A 21,254-nucleotide genomic window follows, 5' to 3' on the forward strand; every position below is an offset into this window, starting at 1 on the left:
TGTAATATTTTTAAAGCTGAACAGCCTCACTGTAGTAAAACAGATTTTATTCTGATCCAAAGACACTTTCTGTGAGATAAAGAACACTAAAAGAGTATACTCTGGACACTTTCCATTATATCCAAAGGTTAATGAGTAATTGTGTTAAATAAGCATGATTTCAATATTGACCAAAATAATCTTATCTGATTATTATTTTTTCCATCATCGAGCAGCCCTACACCAACATACACATTTAGTTAGAAGTGACAGACAACTGGCCTCTTTTACCTTAATGAGAGCGTACTCCAACCTTTCTTCCACGTTTCCTTCTCTCCATTCGTCCGTCTGAACCACCTTCTTCGCTCCTTTCACATTGTTCTGTGAACAAGAACAGTGATGTCAACAACAGTTAAAGTGCCCATATTATGAAAATAATCACTTTTTCTGGGATTTGGTTGTGTCTTTGGTGCTTCCACACGCATACAAACTTAGAAAAAAAATCCATGCTGTTTTGAGTGAGATCCGGTTTCTGAATGTCCTCTGCCTTCAGTCTCCGGGTGAGCTGTTCAAAATCTGCACGGCTTTCTACGTCAGTAGCCGAGACGAGGTGGCTAACCCTAGCATGCTAGCTCGGTGTCAATGGCAAAACACAGCTACAACAGCCACTAGTTGACCATAATCTCCAAAAGAACTACTTCCTGTCCCTGATCTGCAGGTATTCCACAAGTGGTCCTCGTCTAGAAGAAGTCTCCCAGCTAATCCTGCCTTGGACTGACCAAAGCTGGAGAAAGAGTTATCTAGCTGACGGGATCGTACCTAGATAGTAAAGTCTCACTCTGTAGCTAAAACAAGTAAGATGTGTCACTCTGTAGCTAAAACAAGTGAGATGTCTCACTCTGTAGCTAAAACAGACATTAGGGGGAAAAGAATATGGTGTTTTTTGATAATGAAACCATGTAAACCAATTATGGTAAATCTGCAAAATACAATAAAAAACCTGAAAATGGGCAAAATATTGGCGCTTTGACCAAACTAAAACAACATCAGCATGGTAATTTCTTTGTATGTATGTATGTATGTACGTACGTATGTACATATGTATACCTGTGCGTAGGCCAGTAGTTTCTCAGTAGCATCCACGTCTCTGTTCCAGATGAGATTTTCACACAGTAACAGCAGCTCTTTATCTATGTCGTCATAGACCGGCAGGTTCCCAGCATTCACTATCCCCATATCCATACCATCCTGAGACAGGACAGAGGACAGACAGTGGGGAGGGGGGGAGGGGGGGGTTACATGAATTAATGAATAAATGAATGAATTATTTTTTTATTGTGTCATGCATAAAAAAAAAAGATACCAAAATAGCAACATAGATTAAACAAATAAAGTCTGCCTGTGAATGCTCTGCTCACTGGACTCATATTTCCTAGGGACATTACTGTATAGCTAGGGCTTGGTATTGGGTAAAATGTTCAATTCTAGTACCGATACCATGACTTCAATACCAGTTCCTAAGCGCAGGGTTTGTATGCCTTTTCCAAGGTCAAATTCAAGCACTTTTAAAAGCACTTTCAAGGTCAATTTTAAAGCTTTTTTCCAGCACCTTACATCACTGTAAATTACATACCAATATATAGTCAAAATTATTATTTGTGTTTTTGTTAAAGACATATTAAAAGACATAACACTATAAACAGTCAAAATTGTGTTTCATAATAGCAGAAGGAGCAGATACATTATTTAAGCAAAACAAGTTCTATTTTCAAAATGTATCAAAAGTAGACTTTGCTTGCTATCTAACCTTTGAACAGAAATATTTGAAAGGCCTTGGTTTTGGGACACATTCTTGATATATACAAAGTTTGATCAAAATCTGAGAAACAACAACCTGCAATTCCATTTTAATCCAGAAGACTCTGACAGTGCACAGGCATCTGCCTGAAAAGTAGCCTATATAAATTAAATAAATGTATTTCTTCGCCAAGACATTTACACGTATCTAATAGAGCAGTGTAAATATTATATGAGGCCATCCTCAACCTTACAGCGGGCTACTAGCTACGTAGCTAGTAATGTTCACTCAGAGTTGTTGTTGTTGAACTGTGTGTAAAAAGAGCGGTGCCGTTAAATCACCGGTTTCAGGTACAAACGGTACCGTCTGTATGGTTTCATGTAACGGTAGGTAGCAAACATTAGCGGATAAGCCTGTTGAAAAAAAAAATAATCTAGAAGAAACTCTGCAATACTAACATTACATTACCACACCAAGCAGGCCCGGATTAACAATTTGATGTGCCCTGGGCAACAAGACCCCCCCCCCAAGCAACCATTTCAAAGTCGCTACCATCAAGAGCATATAGTCTCAGTGGCTCAGTGGAGAAGGATGTATTTACAACAGCCTCCGCATTTATAAAGTGCATTCAAGTAACAGAACAGATGCCCAAATGTTTAACAGAACCTTTTACAATTAATCTTTCACAGAACTTGGTGGCTACAGAGTCATTATTAAATGTTTCAATATGTAGCCAATGAAATACCTTTTGACTGCAACAATGACATAAAGCAGACAGCTATGGAAGCCTTAATTTAAAACTAGAGATTATTTATAATATGCGAAATGTGAAATTATCATCAACCATGAAGCAGGCACTTGGTGTGTATGGAGAGAAAAAAGGAAACCATTGGCTGCAATGTTGCATGTAGTTCAAAGTCAAGATCATGGGTATTATTTCTGTTTTCTGGGTGAATCTTGGATCCATGCGGGCTCCAGTAGGTCTCCTGCAATATTTGTGGCAACTGTGGTGTAATTCAACAGAAGATTCATCTGAAAAATCCACTTTCTTCCACTTCTCCAGCGTCCATCCTTTTAGCAGGCTGTGGGCCTTGGCAAATGCCACACGGTTTTTCAATTGTCTTGTTTAGTGCTGGCTTCTGGGCACTGATTTGACCATGGAGGCCATTTCGAGACAGAATCCGACAAACCGTTCTGGTTGACACAGGGACTTCAGGGGACCAGGTCTGGTGGAGCTCTACTGCAGTGGAAAATGGGCTGGCCTTGGATTTTTGAGCCAACAAACGGTCCTCTCGAGCAGTTGTCTTGCCGGGTCTGCCTGACCTGGCTTGTCAAAAACATCTCCAGTGTCTTCAAATGTTTTTTTAATCCTCTGTACTTGACGCTGAGACACATTGAAGGTGTCTGCCACATCAGCAGTGGATCTGGTCTTCAGCCTCTTGATAATCAAAACTTTAGTCTCAGGTGAATCTTAGGCATGTTTGCAGAGTCTAGTTGCAGTTGATGTGAAGGTCTAGTGTACTGGGGTTGTTTTTGATACACACCTGAGACCTAATTGATCCATTATTAGTCACAGGTGAAGCTCATATGACAGGCGACAACACTTATGTCTTTGCAAAAATTGACTCAATGGGCTTTACCAAGCTGTGAATATTAGAATATTTTTGACAGTTTCTTTTTGCACTGAAACATTATTACAAAAGCTGTTGGGATTAAAATGAGCCATTTCTTGATAAATCTTGATTAGAAATATATTTCAGCGGCACTTCAGGTAGTTTGTACACAAGCGACAAGACTTTTGTCAGGGACTGTATAGCAACATTTTATGTAGATGCACTACTATATATTCTTATTATTTTATTTTAACAAATCTAGCAGTAAGAGTAGCAAGAGGAGCTTCCTGAGTTAGAGGCCAATCCGCTATAAAAAAAACCCATTTAAGGATCAGTTTACCCAATTCAGAAAAACTTTTCATGCTTAACCCTCGTAAGGTATGTAGCCATGAAGATAGTTTTGGTTTTCTCAGCACAATTCACTCTTCCGTAAAACATTGTTATGATTACTCACTATGAATTCTACCTTGAACTCTATTGAAAGTACGGTCTGCGGATAAATAGTTGTGTGTCAGTGTTTACCTTGATAGCGTGGTAGAGAAATGCTCCATGCATAGCTTCTCTGATGGCCTCCATCCCTCTGAAGGAGAAGGACAGGTTGGACAGACCTCCACTCACCCTGGCTCCTGGTAATGTCTCCTACAAACACATACAAACACACAATCACACAGTGTAACCCCTAATTTCTACCGGGCGCGTCTGAGCTGCGTTCCAGTCAATGTTTGATAATCCACCAGCTGCACAATGGCGTGTCCCAGAAGCACAACGTGAAGCGGCTTTCAAGCCATAGCCACACGTGTACCTCTCAAAAAATGTAACTACACGTCGCGGTGACGCATGTTGCTCCGCCGTGGGCTGGTAACGTTTCATTTCCCCCAACTAGTTTCCTGGTTCTCCTTCTCCATAAACATGAACTCAAGGAGAGAGTTAACTTGTCCTGCTACAGCTTTCCCACTGTGGTCAGAAAGCACAGGGGAGACACTTTTTTTCCTCTAACTATGACTCTAGAGTTGCTAATCACCATCACTCTCTCACTCGCTCTACCACACACTCACACAAGCCGGCCCTGCTATTCTCTTAAAGAGATTGATTTACGTGGAGCCTCTGTCGAACCATAAATCAAGGTTTAACAGTGACATAAGGATTGGTTGAATTTGCGTTCATTCTTCCTCCGACTGACAGGTGCATTACCTTGATGAGTTTGGTGGCTCTGATGAAGTAGATGGCGTAGTCGTTGTGTTCCTCCATGCCGGTACCGATGGTGAGGATGTTGGGGTCAAAGATGATATCGTTGGGGTCAAATCCCACTTTGCCAACCAGCAGCTTGTAGGCCCGAGTGCAGATCTCCACTTTGCGTTCTGTATCTGTTGCCTTGAGTGGACAGCACACTTTTGTGAAGGTGGGTGTGTGTGTGTGTGTGTGTGTGTGTGTGTGTGTGTGTGTGTGTGTGTGTGGTGTGTGTGTGTGTGTGTGTGTGTGTGTGTGTGTGTGTGTGTGTGTGTGTGTGTGTGTGCCGCCTCACCTGACCCTCCTCATCAAAGGCCATGACCACCACAGCAGCTCCGTAGCGTTTCACAGTGGCAGCCCTGTGCAGGAACTCCTCCTCTCCTTCCTTTAGGCTGATACTGTTGACTATACATTTCCCCTGACAGCATTTCAACCCAGCCTCAATCACTGAGAAGTTTGAGGAGTCGATGCACAGTGGAACCTGGGGAGGGGAAGGAACGATTCAATGACGTTTTCTGATTTACTGAGCAGATTAACTCAGGAGAAAACAAAGGAAAACAAAAAGAAACAAGTTAATATTCACTGGCTAGCCCCAAACAATGATTGTGTTTTTAAAAGCAGGCTTCTACACAGCCTAGTCACAGCAACCGGTTTCACAACATCGAAAGAAAAAGTGTGCTTCTGGAGGGAATTTCCGCATCTCCAAGGCAGCAAATCTGCCAAATCCTGGTTTTAATGCCAGCTTTTTAATCAGTTTCCCTAAGCAAGCTAAAATTTCCTGGCCTGGTCCTAACAGACTCTGGTCCAGTAGCCTGGTCCTACCAGACTCTGGTCCATTAGCCTGGTCCTACCAGACTCTGGTCCATTTTAGTGGTCCAGAGAGTCTGCCCTCTCCCCATTGACAAGTGTTGACTTCTTTGAAGGTGGGTCCTCTGCTGAAGTTTAAAACTATTGGCTCTGCCCAGAATTAAATGCAGAGGAGGAGAATTAAACTAGTAATGTCTCCACAAAATACTCTGTGGAGTATTTAATGGTTATTTATTTGTGCTTTAGAAAACCATCCAAGGCATTATTTGCCTTACCCACTTAGTCATCATGGCCACATATCTGATGTTTATTTATCCAAAATCTCATTGTGTAAATATTTTGTGAAAGCACCAATAGTCAACACTACAATATTGTTGCGGTATCGATATTGAGGTATTTGGTCAAAAATATCGTGATATTGGATTTTCTCCATATTGTCCTGGGCTGTGACACAGGTCATATCTGAATTGTCATGATCCGTGCTGGCGGGTTTGGTTGGAATTGACTAAAGGAGGGTTGAACGCTGGTCAGATGGACCTTACCGGGTCAGTGGTGTGAAAAAATGTATTAGTTAGCACTAAAAACATGTACAGCTGAGTAGGGCAGTACATTATATAATTTTTTCACAGTCATCGCAGTATCCACAGGCGCTGTAAACATAATGCAAAAGGCTGCGACATTTCGCAAAAGACACATCAGTAGTTTTTAGTAGTGCCTTTCATGTTCAATTCAATGTTGACTTTGTTCAGTAAAAGAATGTTGGAAATGATTCCCTTTATTTGTTTTAGTGTTTAAGCTACATTTACCCTCTTCAGCGAAGGGGTCGTATGCGAGCAAAAACGGCACCTCTGATTCATATTTCATCATTTGATCACCAAAAGACAGAAACTTACAGATTTTTTGCGGCTAAAAGCTAAAGAGCGTCACGGAGGTCTCTTCTGGGTCTTTCTAGCCTTTACAGGTGATTTTCTATCCAGCCTGGAACTTGTGTCTTTTTTGGAGTCGTTGAGCAATAAACCAAAACTGTTAATCCAAGATTTATCCACTTGATGTCCATAATTTATCATGTTTTTTGCTCATTTCTGCTGCTATCTTTGTGCTCCGTGTCTTCTGTAGATCTCCCATGATGCATTGCGAGTTTGTTTACAGATGTGAATGCAGTTTTGTCACACATTATGCATTATGTGGGCATCCAGGCGAGTATATAGTTTGTTTTATTTATTTATTTGTCTTTTTTAGAAAATAAGGCCAGACGGACAAAGAATTGTAAAAATTGTAGGCATTCATTTCTGTAATATACTGTATTTATTGGCAATATACCCAATATAGTAACATGGGAAAAAACTGTTATTTAAAAATTGTGTTAATTTCCTCTGTCTTTAAATCTCCTACCCGTGCGATGTCTGGCTCAGAAGAGATTAAGTTACAAAATCGGGTCATAGCTGCTGGCCCCTCAAGCATCCCCTCATCCATGTTTATATCCAGGACCTGGGCTCCCATCTCCACCTGGGCCTTAGCAATGCTTAGAGCCTCCTGGACAACAAACAGACAAGCACAAAGTAAATGGACAGTTAATCATGCTAGAATTTCTAGAATCTATGCTCAGGATTCGACCGTCATTTCTGAAAATGATAAATTAAATAATATCAGCAATAATAACAATTTAACTCCAAATGTGTCTCACCTCATAGTTTCCTGCCATGATCAGCTTGGCAAACTTGCGTGACCCAGCCACGTTGCAGCGCTCGCCAATGTTAACAAAGTTGGTGTAAGGGCCAATCCTGAAGGGCTCTAAACCTGGAAAAAAAGAAAGCCATTTATATCACATTTACCATTCTTTTTTTTTTTTATATAGAAAGGTCAATACAAAGAACATCAAGTATGAAATTAACAACAAGAATTATACTAATGATAAATGGAAAGTGCTTTTACAAAAAGAAACGTTACCATGTTCTAATGCCTGGACAATTTAACATGAATTGTTAATGTTGGAAACATGTTTGAGGTTAGTTGTTGTGAATGCATTTATATAGTCGATGACGCCGTATTTAGGGTTCAAAGTCTTGCCCAAGGCCGTTTTTTGCTTCTGCGTCAAAACCACAACGTACCCCCGCAGACCTCTCAGCATCTACGCCGGACCCTATGCCGTAGCCGGACGTGTACTTCTTGAAAAATGTAACTACACATTGCGGCAACACACGGCACTTGGCCAATCGTTGCCACTCTTTCACTTCTTCCTCTACCGTACACTCCCCCCACACACACGCCGGCTCAATGCACACACCAGCGCACAAGAATAAACACCAGGCCACTTACGTAGCTACGGCGAAAGCTCTCCATGGAGCCTCGGCACAACTATAAAACAGCCCTGAGGGCTGTTTGAAATTTAGACCAAGGCGGACAGGTATCGAATCGCCAACCTTCTGATTGGTAAATGACCACTCTATCTCCTGAGCCACAGCCAGCGTGTACTGAAAATTCTCAAATGAAAGCCAGTGTTCAAATTGTGCACGCACAAATACAGGTAATCACTGTTTTTTTTGTTTTTTTGTCACGGTTAGTTTTTTTCAAACTCCATTATACTATATCAAATTAATCATGGAAGAGGTAAACATGGAAGTTGGGTTAAGTGTGAAGTTTGCATCAATCCTTCTAATAAAGGGCCTGGTTTTCTCTGTAGTTCAGGTAAATAAACAAATCACTATTTCAGAATTTACTGTATTTCAAGTCATATGATCAACATCCTCAATTCATTAATCTGAACAAGCAGGATTGTGGTTCAAGTCCCTGTACGGAGTGTGCACTGGTAGCCCCTTCACTCTCTCCATTCGTGCATATAAAGGACCTGAGCATGTGTGTTTTTCAGGCCTGTGTGTTCTAACAACAGAGTAAAAAAACTGAAATTTCCCCTCCGGGAATAAATAAGGAATATAAATTATATTCACAAATATTAGAGAAGTTTGACAGCAGACTTCACAGATGATAACGGAAGGTTTAGATACCTGACAGCAGCATGTAGTCTTGATAAATATCAGCTTCAGGAACTCTGGGCTGACAGTGTTTGACTGCTTCAGATATGGCCCTGTATGAGGAGGAGATGAGAGGGAAAATATTTCAAATGTTCACAATTGCCTGAAATTCAAAACAGACATTTTCTTGTCAGAAAAAAAAAGGAGAGTGACCTGATGTGTCCGGGTGTGGTGCCGCAACAGCCTCCCACAATATTCACTAGTCCGTCCATAGCAAACTCCTGCAGAAGATATAACTAAATGTTAGTTGCAGCAATAAAGCAGCCAGGATCAACTTGACTTACTTGGCACACATTATTCTATTCTGAATTTTGAATTCAACTTTTCTTTTTTAGTAACTTTTTGATATAAATTAATGTCCGTTACATTCAAGATATTGCCAAATGAGTTGCTTCAAAGCTAATTAAGACTCTAGCAACCGCTACCGCAGAGGGGGGTGGGGGCATTGCGCGATCACGGAAGGCTTGCATCAGTTTTTTTGTCATTACTTTGAGTTCCTCATGGGTGCAGCAGAAAGTACGCACTAACCTGAGAACATGTGCTTGGATGTATATTTGGCAGTGATTTTATGGTGAAATGGATGTTTAGTGTTACAGGAGTATTACACAGGGATTGTTCCTGACACTGTATGACCAATTCAACTGTTCACCCGAGTGATGACCAACCAACTACAAAACAATCGTGATCAGATTCTTTCACCACAGTCACCTATGGTGATGTATATCTTAACATCAATTTTAAAAAATCTAAATAAATAACTGTAATACAATAGAACCTTTAAATTGAAGGCTGTTACTTCTGGGGTTTCGTCATACCCTCCGAATGTGTTTGGAAGACCTAAAAGAAAGAAGATAAGAAACAGAGCTCATGTAATCATTACATCATCCTGGGTGGTCTGACACATGATGCAACATAAATAAGGCCACAGGTCAGCGTGTGCCCCAGCTGCTTAAAAGAACAGCAGAATCATTAACAGTGAGTTAACATCATGCACTAATCCAAAACTAACCTTATATATAGTATATAAATATAATATAATAAATCCAGTCTGTGTGAAATTCTGGTCATTTCTGTGACTGAAGTACGTCTTGGTGGTGGTGTATTGTTGGATTGCTGTTTCTAATATTCTGTCCCACAATATGTAAGTGTCACAAAGGGTGGCAATTGTTACAAGTACCATATTCATATGTATTTCCAAGTCTGAATTTGTATTAAATAGAAATATGAAGTAAACAATGCCACTGATTTGGAGAAGATTGTGTACGTACCATACCGTATGTACTATATCAAGTTCAGGGCACATTTGTATGAGTTCTACTGTAGATTGTGCCAATGGAATTATTATAGACGTCCACAGAGTAATAATTACTTGATCAAAAGATTATATAATTCAATACCCCTCTTTTGTCTTTCAACTCAATTTTATTTTTCATGGAATTGTAAAAAATGATTTCTTAAAAAGCTAACATTTTACTTTTTGTTTTTCTTTGTGAGCACTTGATTTAAAGCTTTTGTGCGTAACCTTTTGATATTAATGAACGTCCGTTACATTCAAGCCATTGCCAGATGAATTAAGACTATCAGCTCCACTCAACTCTCTGGATTTCTCAGTATGACAATGTAGATGAAGGCTATGAAGATAATGACCTCTTCTGAAGAGTTCATCATGTTTTTTTAATCCTCTGTGTCCTCCTTGGCTACTAGCAACTGCAACGGGAGGGGCGGTGGGGGGAGCGTGATCACGGAAGGCTTGTGTCATGCGGACTCGCCGACAGTTTTGTTGTCATTACTTGGAATTCCTCATGGGTGAGACAGAAAGTATGCACTATAGCTTTAAAATAAAAAATAAAAATGTATTATTTTGTCGGATGTGTTGCAAGTTGTATGTTTTGTATGTTTTCAAAAAATTGTCATTCACAAATATTTGTTTCATTTTAACAGTAACAAAAAAGCATCATTTTAATGACCATGTAATTAAATATTTGAATGCCTTTTCCAGACATGACAATAAGTCGGAAAAGTGAAGGCAAAGGGTCTGGCACTCTCAAGACTCCATACATTTTTTTCACCTGCTGTAATTAGTCATTCTAATGAACTCTTTAAGTAGAGGAGCCCAAACCTTTACAACTGTATATCTGGGTACAAAATTTGGATTTAGGCCTTAACTCTTCATTGTAAATTTTGACCACAAATACCAGGCCTGCACTGTGTTGAAGATGTAGTTGGTTAGACTGAGTGAGGGTTACCTGCATTGGGATAACAGATGATGAAAGCTGTGGTGCTTTTTCCTATGGCCTCAATAAACGGCCTCATCTCTGTCGCCCCCAAGGCACAGTTCAGACCAATGCTGCAACATAAAGAGGGACACAACCAGTGAGAAACTGGAGTTCAGACTTGAGTTCAGGCGAATAGTGCGTTCCATTTGGTTAGCTCTAGCCTAGTCTCGCATTGCCAGACCTTCCTCCACAGCGCTGCCCAGGAGGGTCTGGCTAGTCCACACAGAATTCCAGGATGGCAGAAAAACGTGCTCTGGTTTATTGGCATTTCTTTAAACCAATCACAATCGTCTTAAGGACGGAGCCCTGTTGCCTCTACAAAATAGCCTCAGGAAGGAACTTGTTTTGGTGGAACGTGTTTACGTTCAAAAGTTGTTTTAGTCGTGCAACAGAATACTCAGATTGGACAGATAGTCTAGCTAGCTGTCTGGATTTACCCTGTAGAGATCTGAGGACCAGGTAACCATAGTCCTCAGAAATCCATCAGAGGTTAGAACGCCAACACAAAGAAAGAGGAAGGTAATGGACATTGGGCCTAAATGAGTGAAATCACGGCGGAATTTACAGCAGCAATGGAACAATCCTGGAAGTGGAACGTCGTGGATAAAGACTCCCACTTTAATAACACATTATATAGCGTGGCACACACAACTACAGCATCTACAAAACATGGAAACTACAGGTAACTCCCCACATATAGGCCTACATTTAGAAGCCTTTCTCCATCATGACAAAAGTGCAGGCACACAGGAAATTTTGTTAAACACAATATATTTTAAGACAGTCATCTATAATATATGACAGTATCTGTGTACCTGAGAAGGAAAACTTAACCAAAAATAGCAAAAGAAAGGCAGAAATTAATCAGTTTTTTCACACGGATAACCGGCTGAAAGAGGGACATCCGGCGGATATTTTTGCTGGCCCCAGGGCAATCCCTGAGGTGGAACTTTGTGGATATAGACTAGCTATAGCCAGGTTAGCCATTGTTAGCAATACCAGTTTATACCAACGCATTACGCTATTTTTGTGTGCTTACAAGCAGTGTAACAAGTCCAAAGATAGAAGATGGACAGGGCTGTGTGTACGACAAATAAAGAAGTGCTAATAACTGTATGTTACTACAGATTTCACAACTGTTTGAACTTCCCAACTCGGAAATCCGAGTTCAGGGGACCGGTTTCCAATTTTGACCTCGGAAATTCTTACCTGCGAGTAATAAAAAAAAAAACGCACTATAATACACTTCAGAGAAGGAGTAGTGGAAAGGAGTTATGATATTGGCAGAACAGCACAGTTTCACACCGTTCTGTATATTCTAAGCGTAGTTATGTGTGATGTGAAGTAGCTCACCATAGAGGGTTCATGTGGGATACACTCAGTACAAAGGCTTCTCCTGTCTGACCAGATAGAGTACGTCCACTCCGGTCAACAATGGTCCCTGAGATCTATACGTTGAATGGGACAAGATGGCAAGAGGAGGATTTAAAGAAATATAATCCCCACAGAATACATTCATCAGTAGTTTGGGCCCAAAACTGCTTTGTTTCTTTTTTTGAAATTGGTCAGAAACTCAATGAATAGATTTTTTTAAGCCATGTTGTCAAATTGTAATGGAGGAAGGTATAACTTACATCACTTACACATATTCAGCATTTTACATTTACTAAATATGCAAAGAGATTACAAATAGAATATCACAGACATACAAATATAGGTTTCCTTTCGTAGCTCTTCTCAAACAGCAGGTCGATGGCAAACAAGGCAGCCTGTAGAAGGAAACACACACAGGAAGAGATATCAATCCCCTTACCTTACATACAACATCAGGTTACACAACAGACACTTTCAGTTAGATTTATAATGCCCACAGACAATTCTCTTTTCCTAATTGGCTGGCAGGTGTCCATTAAAAATGTATAGCACAGGCCACTTCAAACAGAGTTCCCATTAAAGGTGCAACCTGTTGAATCTGTGTAAATCAGCCCACAAGGAATACTTATACTTACATATATTATACACATGTACAGTGTGTGTGTGTGTATATATATAAACACACACACCCACACACACACACTGTACAATGACATTTAGTTAATGCCTAAAACATGTTTTGTCTAACATAGTATAAGTACACAACAGATTTTTTTTCAGTGGGTACTGAAGGTACTGAAGCCCCTGAATGAATATCTTGCCATTATAATAAAAAAGAACAAACCCAAAGTTCTCGGACAATTCTGCCGTGCAACGCCAAAATACACTGAGCACATATTTAGTCAAAACTTAGTTTGGACCAGAATCTGACAAGATGGCATTTATTTTGCTGTATGCATTTTATAAGCCATAGAAATGTAGAACTATAAAGAAACAAGTGCAGTGTGTTAAATGTGCAGTTACAACCACACCAAGGGGTAAACTACACAGCTAGAGCAGGGGAGCCACATCCTCATGCTAGCTAGCCTGTAATTGAAATATATGAGTTTTGATAAACTGATATTTTGGTCATTTTGTCTGTTATCCCTAAACCAGCAAGAAAATCCAATAATGTAGAATAAAAACAAGCTTAAAGCAGGGCTTAAATCAGGCCGTTTTTTAAAATGTATTTATTAAAAAGTGTTCTACTTTGGCTCGACTACAGCTCTATGTCTGTCCTTCTGCTTCAGTTTCACTCCCCACTGAGTCTGACTTAATCCCCCCCTACACACACACACACACACACACACACACACACACAACACTATCTGACTATCCTTTACTGGCTATTACGTTGAAAGTTTCTCATTTACTAAATAATTGCTCAAAGCATTTAAACCCAGTTTTGTGTTGGACTTTGTAACATTCCAAAATCTTAATTTTGAATTAAAGATTTTCATATTTGGGCGCCCAGATAGCGCAGTTGGTAGAGCGGACGCCCATGTATTGAGGTTATTCCTCAACACAGCAGGCCAAGGTTTGACTCCGACCTGCGGCCCTTTGCTGCATGTTAAACCCCCCCCCTCCCTTTCGTGTCTTTAGCTGTCATGTGAATTAAAAGACCTAAAATGCCCCAAAAAATCATTCATTTTCACCATAAATGCATATTGGTTCCAAATATCGGTTATCGGTTTCATTAACTGGTAATAATCAGTATCGGCCTTGAGAACCCAGCACCGGTCGATCCGTACTAAGAAGTACCAGTTACTGCCATCTCAGCTTTTGTCATGAGCGTGGTTACATTACTTTTAAATTACATATTTAATGTATTCAATTTTAAATCATTTTTAATACTGATTTCAAAGTAATAACTTTCAAACGGTTGTAACAATGGAGTTTTTTCAAAGGTCTATGTCAATATTGTTGTGGTCTTAAGTCTAAAGATACATAAATTAAGACGTAAGAGGAATCAAGACAGAATTCATCAAACAAAAATAAGTCAAATTATTTAGTGAACCAGTTTAAACCAATGAGATGAGAGATACCTTAGCGTTGGCAGTATCAAAGATGGTTTCAACCAGAAGGAGGTCTGCTCCTCCATCTAATAAACCTCTGACCTGCTCTGTGTAGGATTCTACGAGCTCATCAAATGCTGGGGAAAGCGCGCACACACACACACACACACACACACACACACACCACACACACACACACACACCACACACACACACACACACACACACACACACACACACACACACACACACACACACACACACACACACCACACACACACACACCACACACACACACACACACCACACACACACACACACACACACACACACACACACACACACCACACACACACACACACACACACACACACACACACACACACACACACACACACACACACCACACACACACACACACTTCAGTCAATGTAATAATAAACTGTGCATTACACTGCTACAATACATCATTCAATGTTTTAACAGCAGACACTTTGAATTGTTGTAGTAATTAAAGCCAGTGTTTCCTCTATGTTGATGGCGGCCTGCCACGGTAAAATTTCTGTCGCCATGGTATTGGGCAGATGCCAAAAGGGTTTCCGCTATATACACTGCCGCTCCTTCAGTTGTTTATGAAAAGTTAAAAAGTCGTAATTACACGACTCTGTAGAGCCGTCTGCTTTACTGAACTCAAGCCAACTGTCATCCGCTCGCTCTCTCTCTCTTTCTCTCTCCCCCAGAGCCACTGTAACAGTGACAGGACGTCATCACTCGCAAAGTCATGGCAACCAAGTAACAACAGGGGGAGTGCAACTTGTCACTCAATCTTAGGTAAAGTGACAAACAGCAACGAAAGCCGTGACATGAAATCTGCATTCATGCAGGTCCCGTGAAATATGACAGTTACAGTTTATTGGAAAATAGCATTATGGACACTGGAAAAAAAAACTAGAGGAAACACTGAAAGCACAAATAACATTACCAATGGTTCAGTTCAGTTTAAGTGTCCCACTAAGCCAGTGGTAAGCCAAGTACCCCCTGACCAGCGTGAATCATTTTGGTGGAAAAAGCAAAGTCTATTTAAAGAGGAACAATACAGCGATGTCAGCAATAGATTTACTAAACAACTGCCTTGTAACTGAAAAACATTTAAAGGCTAATGAAAAAAGCGACAAAGACTTTTTTTTAAATGACAAAACCTTGGAAAAAGATGGTAGAAAGAAGGAAGTAAGGCAAGAACAGGTCAAAAATAGTTAAAAACTCTTCAACAAAAGTGACAAAAACTTGAAAAAGCAACAAAAACTGTGAAAATAACTGTAGAAAGAAGGCAGGTAATGCGAGATCGGCAAAAGGTGACAAATCATTTTTTTAAAGCAACAAACCTAAAAAAAAGTGACAATATTTTTGAAGAAAGCGGAAAACAGACGGGAAGACAGCGATAAAAATGTCACATTTTTGGTATAGAGAAAGAGAAGAGATGCACCGATTATAATTTTCCAATAAACTACCACCTGCAGTTCTCCAAAGTACCCCAAGGGGGACACGTACCCCCATTTGAGAAACACTGCACTAAGCCATGGTGGTGTGACAGTGAGCCAGCATGGACAATACAAACTTGGTGGGTCAAAGTTAAATGTTGCACCTTATAATGAATGCCTTTTGTTTTGTGTCATTTCTGTTTCTCTCCCTTTCCTTTATGCACTCTCCAGCATTCTGTTACTATCCAAACATGCACAGCTATGTAAAAAAAAATGAAAAAAAAAGAAGAAGAAGGAAATTCATCTTACTGATGTTCCTGAAGTCAGGTCTCTCCACAGACGGGGATACAGACAGGGTCTTATTGGTTGGACCCACTGCCCCGGCCACATAACGCTTAAAACCTGATAACACACACACAGATTACAGTGGATGTTACACACAAAATCCCAGAGAGTCTGGGATTGTACAGTTCTCTACCGACGCTTTGCTGCTGTAATGCTAAAAATTCGGCTGACCAGTTTGTTTGGTGACATCGTCGGCTGCCCTCCTCGCCAGCTCGGCAGATGCCTTGTTGAGACGATAAGCCTGCACAACAAATGAAAACACAAGTCTCATTTTAAAGCATGAAAAAAGCTGCAACTAAAATATAGTTAAGGCCGATACCACAACTGCCAATAATGTCAGATAATAAGGGTGAGAATATGATAACAATATTGAATCGTCAACCAATAATAAAAAGTTGTGTCACGTGCAAATATTAGTACAGTGACTATATCAGCATTCCAAATAGACATTTTGTAGTGAAAATTGAGCCACAACAACTGTAAAATACTGTGAAATGGGCAAATAAACGTATCTGATGTTCCCTGGTAAAAGAGGGTTTTTTGGGTGTGTGTGTCAGCCACGTCTGCAGAGTGCAGGAGGATGTTGTAGTTTATGGTGGAGATAAGAGCAAGGTCACAGAACTGGGTGAAGAGCATACAGCTGCATGTAGATATAGGGCTAAGTGCATGAGTTATCCACAGTGGTCTAGCAGGGTCAGACATCATACCATGTGTTCCAGGCCATAGTCCGCCTGGGCGACAGAGGTGCTGCTAAACGTGTTGGTCTCCACGATGTCAGCACCAGCCAGGAGGTAGTCCTATAAACCCAGAGAGCACAGGTTAGACCCCGTGGACTGTTTTCATTGAGACAGTAGGGCTGCAACAATGTGAGGAAAATATGCAACAAGAGATGACCTTGTTAATTGTTTTGAGTTCTGCTGCTTTCAGTATTCTGCTAAAAAAATGTTAAAATTAAAACGAATGAAAGGAAATAACGTCCAACATTCTGTAACTGAATAAATTGAACATTACATTGAACACACAAGACACACACAAGAACGACGGTTACATTTTAGAGAGCATTTTAGTCTACTTCTTTCAACTAACTCTGACACACAACTCTTTGAGTGTCTATCGCGATATGTCGCAGCCTTTCATGATATGGTTATTGCGCCAACTGATATCGCGATACTTTGAAAAACAATATATTGTGCAGCCCTAAGGGTGTTTTCCCACCTGTAGTCCGTTTGCTTTGGTCCAGTCAGTTGGTGAGTTAGTAAAGTTTAAGCGAGTTGCCCTTGGTCGGTTTGTTTTGGTTTGGTTTACCTGGAAAAATCCAAGTGTACCAAATTGTCACATTACAAATCGGGCAAAAATATCCAGCCCTATTGGTCGGATATGTCTAGGGGCGGGAACAAGAAAGTAAATCCAGGAAGAAGGTCCTGTGTTCTGGTCTAGTTGTCAAACCAGCTCATTTCATTAAAATGATCAGACATTGTTTCGCGAGAGACGTTACTACGTCTGCTCTGGTCACCGAGACTTCGCTCTGTTCTGCCGTGATCTGTCTCCAATTTTTGCGGCAGCGGGTTTGACCACAGAGATACAAGTGACGGACGGCGAGCTTGACCACAGTCTGTTTCTGTGATAGAAACACTGGACGCTGCTACAGTTTGTTGCTCTGCTGCATCGCAGACTGCTGAACACACACCTGGGCTACAAGAGACATTAGCTCAGGGTGCTAAGCTACCTGACGACAGGAGACATTAGCTCAGATGCTAAGCTACCTGCCCACAGGAGACATTAGCTCAGACTCCTAAGTACTGATACAGGAGACATTAGCTCAGACTGCTAAGCTACCTGACCCACAGGAGAATTAGCTCAGACAGCTAAGCTACCCGACTACAGGAGACATTAGTCAGATGCTAAGCTACTGACTACAGGAGACATTAGCTCCCAAATGTAAGCTACCTGACTACAGAGACTAGCCCGGGCTGCTAAGCTACCTACTACAGGAGACATTAGCTCAGACTGCTAAGCTACCTGACTACAGGAGTATCAGACATGTATGTATGTATAGACAAGTATGACTCAGACATGTAGCTCAAAACCACAACAAATGAAACTGAAATTCACTGCATGGCTGATATCACTAGGGTAAATAAGCCAAAGTAGTGTGGGTGAACAGACCCTTTACGTCTCATCCTGGATGACTTACCTTATGTATTGAGTAAATGACATTGGGCTGGGTGATACTGAGAAGGTCGTTGTTACCCTGCAGCGAAAGAGGGTGCTCTTTAAACTCATCCCCCCTGAAATCTTTCTCTTCAAGTTTATGCTGCTGGATCATGGTTCCCATACCACCGTCCAGGACCATGATCCTTTGCTGCAGCACTGCTCGCAGTTCGGACTCTAATGGACATCGGCATCCTGGAAAGATAAGAAATGGGACTTCATGTTCATCAGGGATTGGACAGTAAGACACATGTTTCCAAGAAGAAAAGAAAAAAAGCATACTTTAAATCAAAATTACAACTAAGTGATAACATGCTGTATAACGTGAGACAATAAAACCACCACTGACTGGACTCAAACGATACCCCGTACAAATAACTTAATCTGTCATTTTAAAGTTTCTCGATCAAAACAAAAAACCTTTATGGAAGTCATGTATTTTCTATTTAATGTTCTAGCAGAGTGCTGAGGAACGTAAGAATGCTGCAAGTTTATGGAGCTTACACATTTCATTCCCACATTCGTGTCACATTTGTTTAATGTAATCAAACCAACAACTAATGGGTAAAATTGTGCGTATTGCATATATATTTAAAGCATAGGATTGTAATCCTTAATGACCAATACTCTGTGTTACAGACACAACTTGGTCACTTTATAAAAGTACTGAAGTTCAGATAAGATAGAACTTAATTGATCCTGTGTTCATGTTGCAGTACAAAGTGAGAAAGAGTGCAAAAGTATAGTCCAAATGTAAAATACCAATAAGGTTAAATTCCAAAATATACATAGTAATGCCAAATATTTCTGATAGGTTAACAGTAAGGTTGTGAAGGATCATAAAAATGTAAACAGGTTAACGGTATTTAAAAAAAAAAAAAATTGTAGACAGGTTAACAATAAGAATTAGAGCCCGATATTAGGCATTTCCCAATCTATCAGTATCAGAATTAATAATGGCCAATATCAAATATAATGTCTATATATTATGTTCATTCATCACAATCATTTATAATGACAACTAAATGATTCTGATAAATGAATATTTCTAAAATAAAATAAAAACGGACTGTCAACCGAGTTATGAGCCTTGGTGTAGCATGGTTTGTCCACCAGAGGGCGCTCTACAACGTCCCTGTTGGCAACACTGATTTTTTTTTTGTTATTGTGTTTTTGTTCAAAGGACTTTAAGTTTCATATCTTAAGTTTCTATTTTTATACATTTTATTTATCAGAACTTCAATATATTTTGATGTTCCTCTGTTCTGTTGTGACAATAAAACAAATTATCTCACCATTTCATATTATCATATAATTTTTGTGAAAACTCTTAAATACAAATAACTAATGTCAGGGAAATCTGTTTGTTTTGTTACGCGTTTCTGGATTTTTCTGGAGTTTTAAATATATATGGGCCGATATATCAGAATATTAGATTTTTAAATAACAAAATATTTATATCGGTATGGACCTTAAAAATCCTTTATCGGTCGGGCTCTAATAAGAATCATACAAATATAAACAGGGGGGGGATCATAAAATAAACAGATTAATGGCAAAGATCATAAAAGTATAAACTTGTTGACGGTAAGTATTAGTAGTAGTAAAGTAGTAAGCAAGTAAGTCTAGTGGGTTGCATATAGATATTTGTGTAGTGGTATAGCTATTTTCACCAACCACCCCACTCCAAAATACTTAATATATTAATTTATATAATATATAAATATTAGTTTGCAGACTAGAGTTGGGCGGTATACAAATTTTGATATGTCACACCTCCTCCCTATTTCACCACGGTATATACCAATTAAAAATGATGAGTAAGGCTCAGTCGGCGTCACCAAATTGTTGGCTTGTGCCTACAGCGTTCAGAAATTGAATACCAAACCTTAATACTGAAACACCTCTCCCTTCTCATTAGGGAGGAACCTCAAATACTGCCAAACTGCAGATGTCCTGTTCTCCTTCCAGACCAGGTCACTCAGCAACTTGTCATAACCCCCCCACTCCAGACACTGGATGACAACATTAAATACCTTATATCTAATATTTAATCATTGTCTCCTATAAAGGTACACTGCATTTAATGACGGTATTGAAACTGATACCGTTGCTATTTTTAAGATCCCGCGGTATACCGTATTACCGCCGAACCCTATTGCAGACCTCCTCTCTATGGTACAATATTTCATAATTGTTAACCAGTTCCTTAACTCACATTCTGTGTTGATAAGGCAATGGGGGCTAGTATTCATCCTGGAACTTGTGTTTTTTGTCCTTGTAACATATGTTACTTTCTTAGTTACTTACTTACTATACCTGTAGTACACGCTGGTATGTGTGCTGCTTAGTTGCCATCATACCTGTCAACATAACGTGTTACGTAAAACTTACACAACGACATGCTCTGTCATTTAAAGTTACTAATGGAATACATGTTATAGAATAGCTAACTTTACACAAAAATAAACTGTCGCATCCGGTTACATGTCGTGCAACGTGAATAGCTTGTATAACTTGCCACATACACACACGTGGTGTGACAAATGGACAGCAGTGAGTTCAGTAAGAATGGACACAGATTGCAGAGAGAGCATTGCACGCTAAAAGCTAACTGTTAACACTGGGAAAGCTAACGTTCTTATACTTACTTTCTTCTGAAGAATATTTAATGGCATTAGTCGGAGCCATCTTGTAAAGGGCCAATCTCAAAAACAGCCCTGGGGTCCGTCTGAAGAACACCAAGCCGCTAATCGTTAACCCTCAACCTTTAATAACCAACTAGCTAACTCTTACTTTCCGCAGCCGCTGACTTGAGGTCCGCTTGAGGCGACATCAACACTTCCGGCCGTAGACCTTCACAATAAAAGCTTTACCATAGCGCTAATAATACGGTATGTAACATTTTCTCATGCATTCAACTGAGAAAAAATAATTTATATCTGTTTTGGTAAATTAATTAGATACTTATCTCAGCTTTAAAAAAATACAGCTTGGATAGAGGAAAAAACACAACCTGGATAGAGGAAACTCAAAACACAGAGTGAGATTGAAAAGTGACAG

At 40.0% G+C, this 21,254-nt stretch overlaps 1 protein-coding gene across 3 annotated transcripts in view; it reads right to left on the reverse strand.

Moving 5' to 3' along the window:
- The window catches only part of mtr (5-methyltetrahydrofolate-homocysteine methyltransferase), a 68,493-nt gene extending 47,461 nt beyond the window's left edge, over positions 1-21,032 (reverse strand). For all 3 annotated transcript variants that reach the window (XR_004327283.1, XM_032502838.1, XM_032502839.1), the window contains exons 1-19: positions 20,843-21,032; positions 18,175-18,386; positions 16,688-16,777; positions 16,152-16,221; positions 15,945-16,037; positions 14,188-14,294; positions 12,439-12,498; positions 12,083-12,177; positions 10,700-10,800; positions 9,229-9,290; positions 8,607-8,674; positions 8,427-8,506; positions 7,109-7,221; positions 6,817-6,957; positions 4,913-5,098; positions 4,582-4,761; positions 3,913-4,029; positions 1,087-1,227; positions 271-360 (exon numbers count right to left, since the gene is read on the reverse strand). Coding sequence is in view for 2 of the 3 variants with exons in the window: in XM_032502838.1 (XP_032358729.1) it covers positions 271-360; positions 1,087-1,227; positions 3,913-4,029; positions 4,582-4,761; positions 4,913-5,098; positions 6,817-6,957; positions 7,109-7,221; positions 8,427-8,506; positions 8,607-8,674; positions 9,229-9,290; positions 10,700-10,800; positions 12,083-12,177; positions 12,439-12,498; positions 14,188-14,294; positions 15,945-16,037; positions 16,152-16,221; positions 16,688-16,777; positions 18,175-18,386; positions 20,843-20,882 (2,046 nt within the window). In the remaining variant the exon portion in view is untranslated. The remainder of the gene's footprint in view (positions 1-270; positions 361-1,086; positions 1,228-3,912; positions 4,030-4,581; positions 4,762-4,912; positions 5,099-6,816; positions 6,958-7,108; positions 7,222-8,426; positions 8,507-8,606; positions 8,675-9,228; positions 9,291-10,699; positions 10,801-12,082; positions 12,178-12,438; positions 12,499-14,187; positions 14,295-15,944; positions 16,038-16,151; positions 16,222-16,687; positions 16,778-18,174; positions 18,387-20,842) is intronic.
- Between the last annotated feature and the right edge of the window lie 222 nt (positions 21,033-21,254).

This window comes from Etheostoma spectabile, chromosome 21 (genome assembly GCF_008692095.1).
Source record: "Etheostoma spectabile isolate EspeVRDwgs_2016 chromosome 21, UIUC_Espe_1.0, whole genome shotgun sequence".
Taxonomy (NCBI): Eukaryota; Metazoa; Chordata; class Actinopteri; order Perciformes; family Percidae; genus Etheostoma; species Etheostoma spectabile.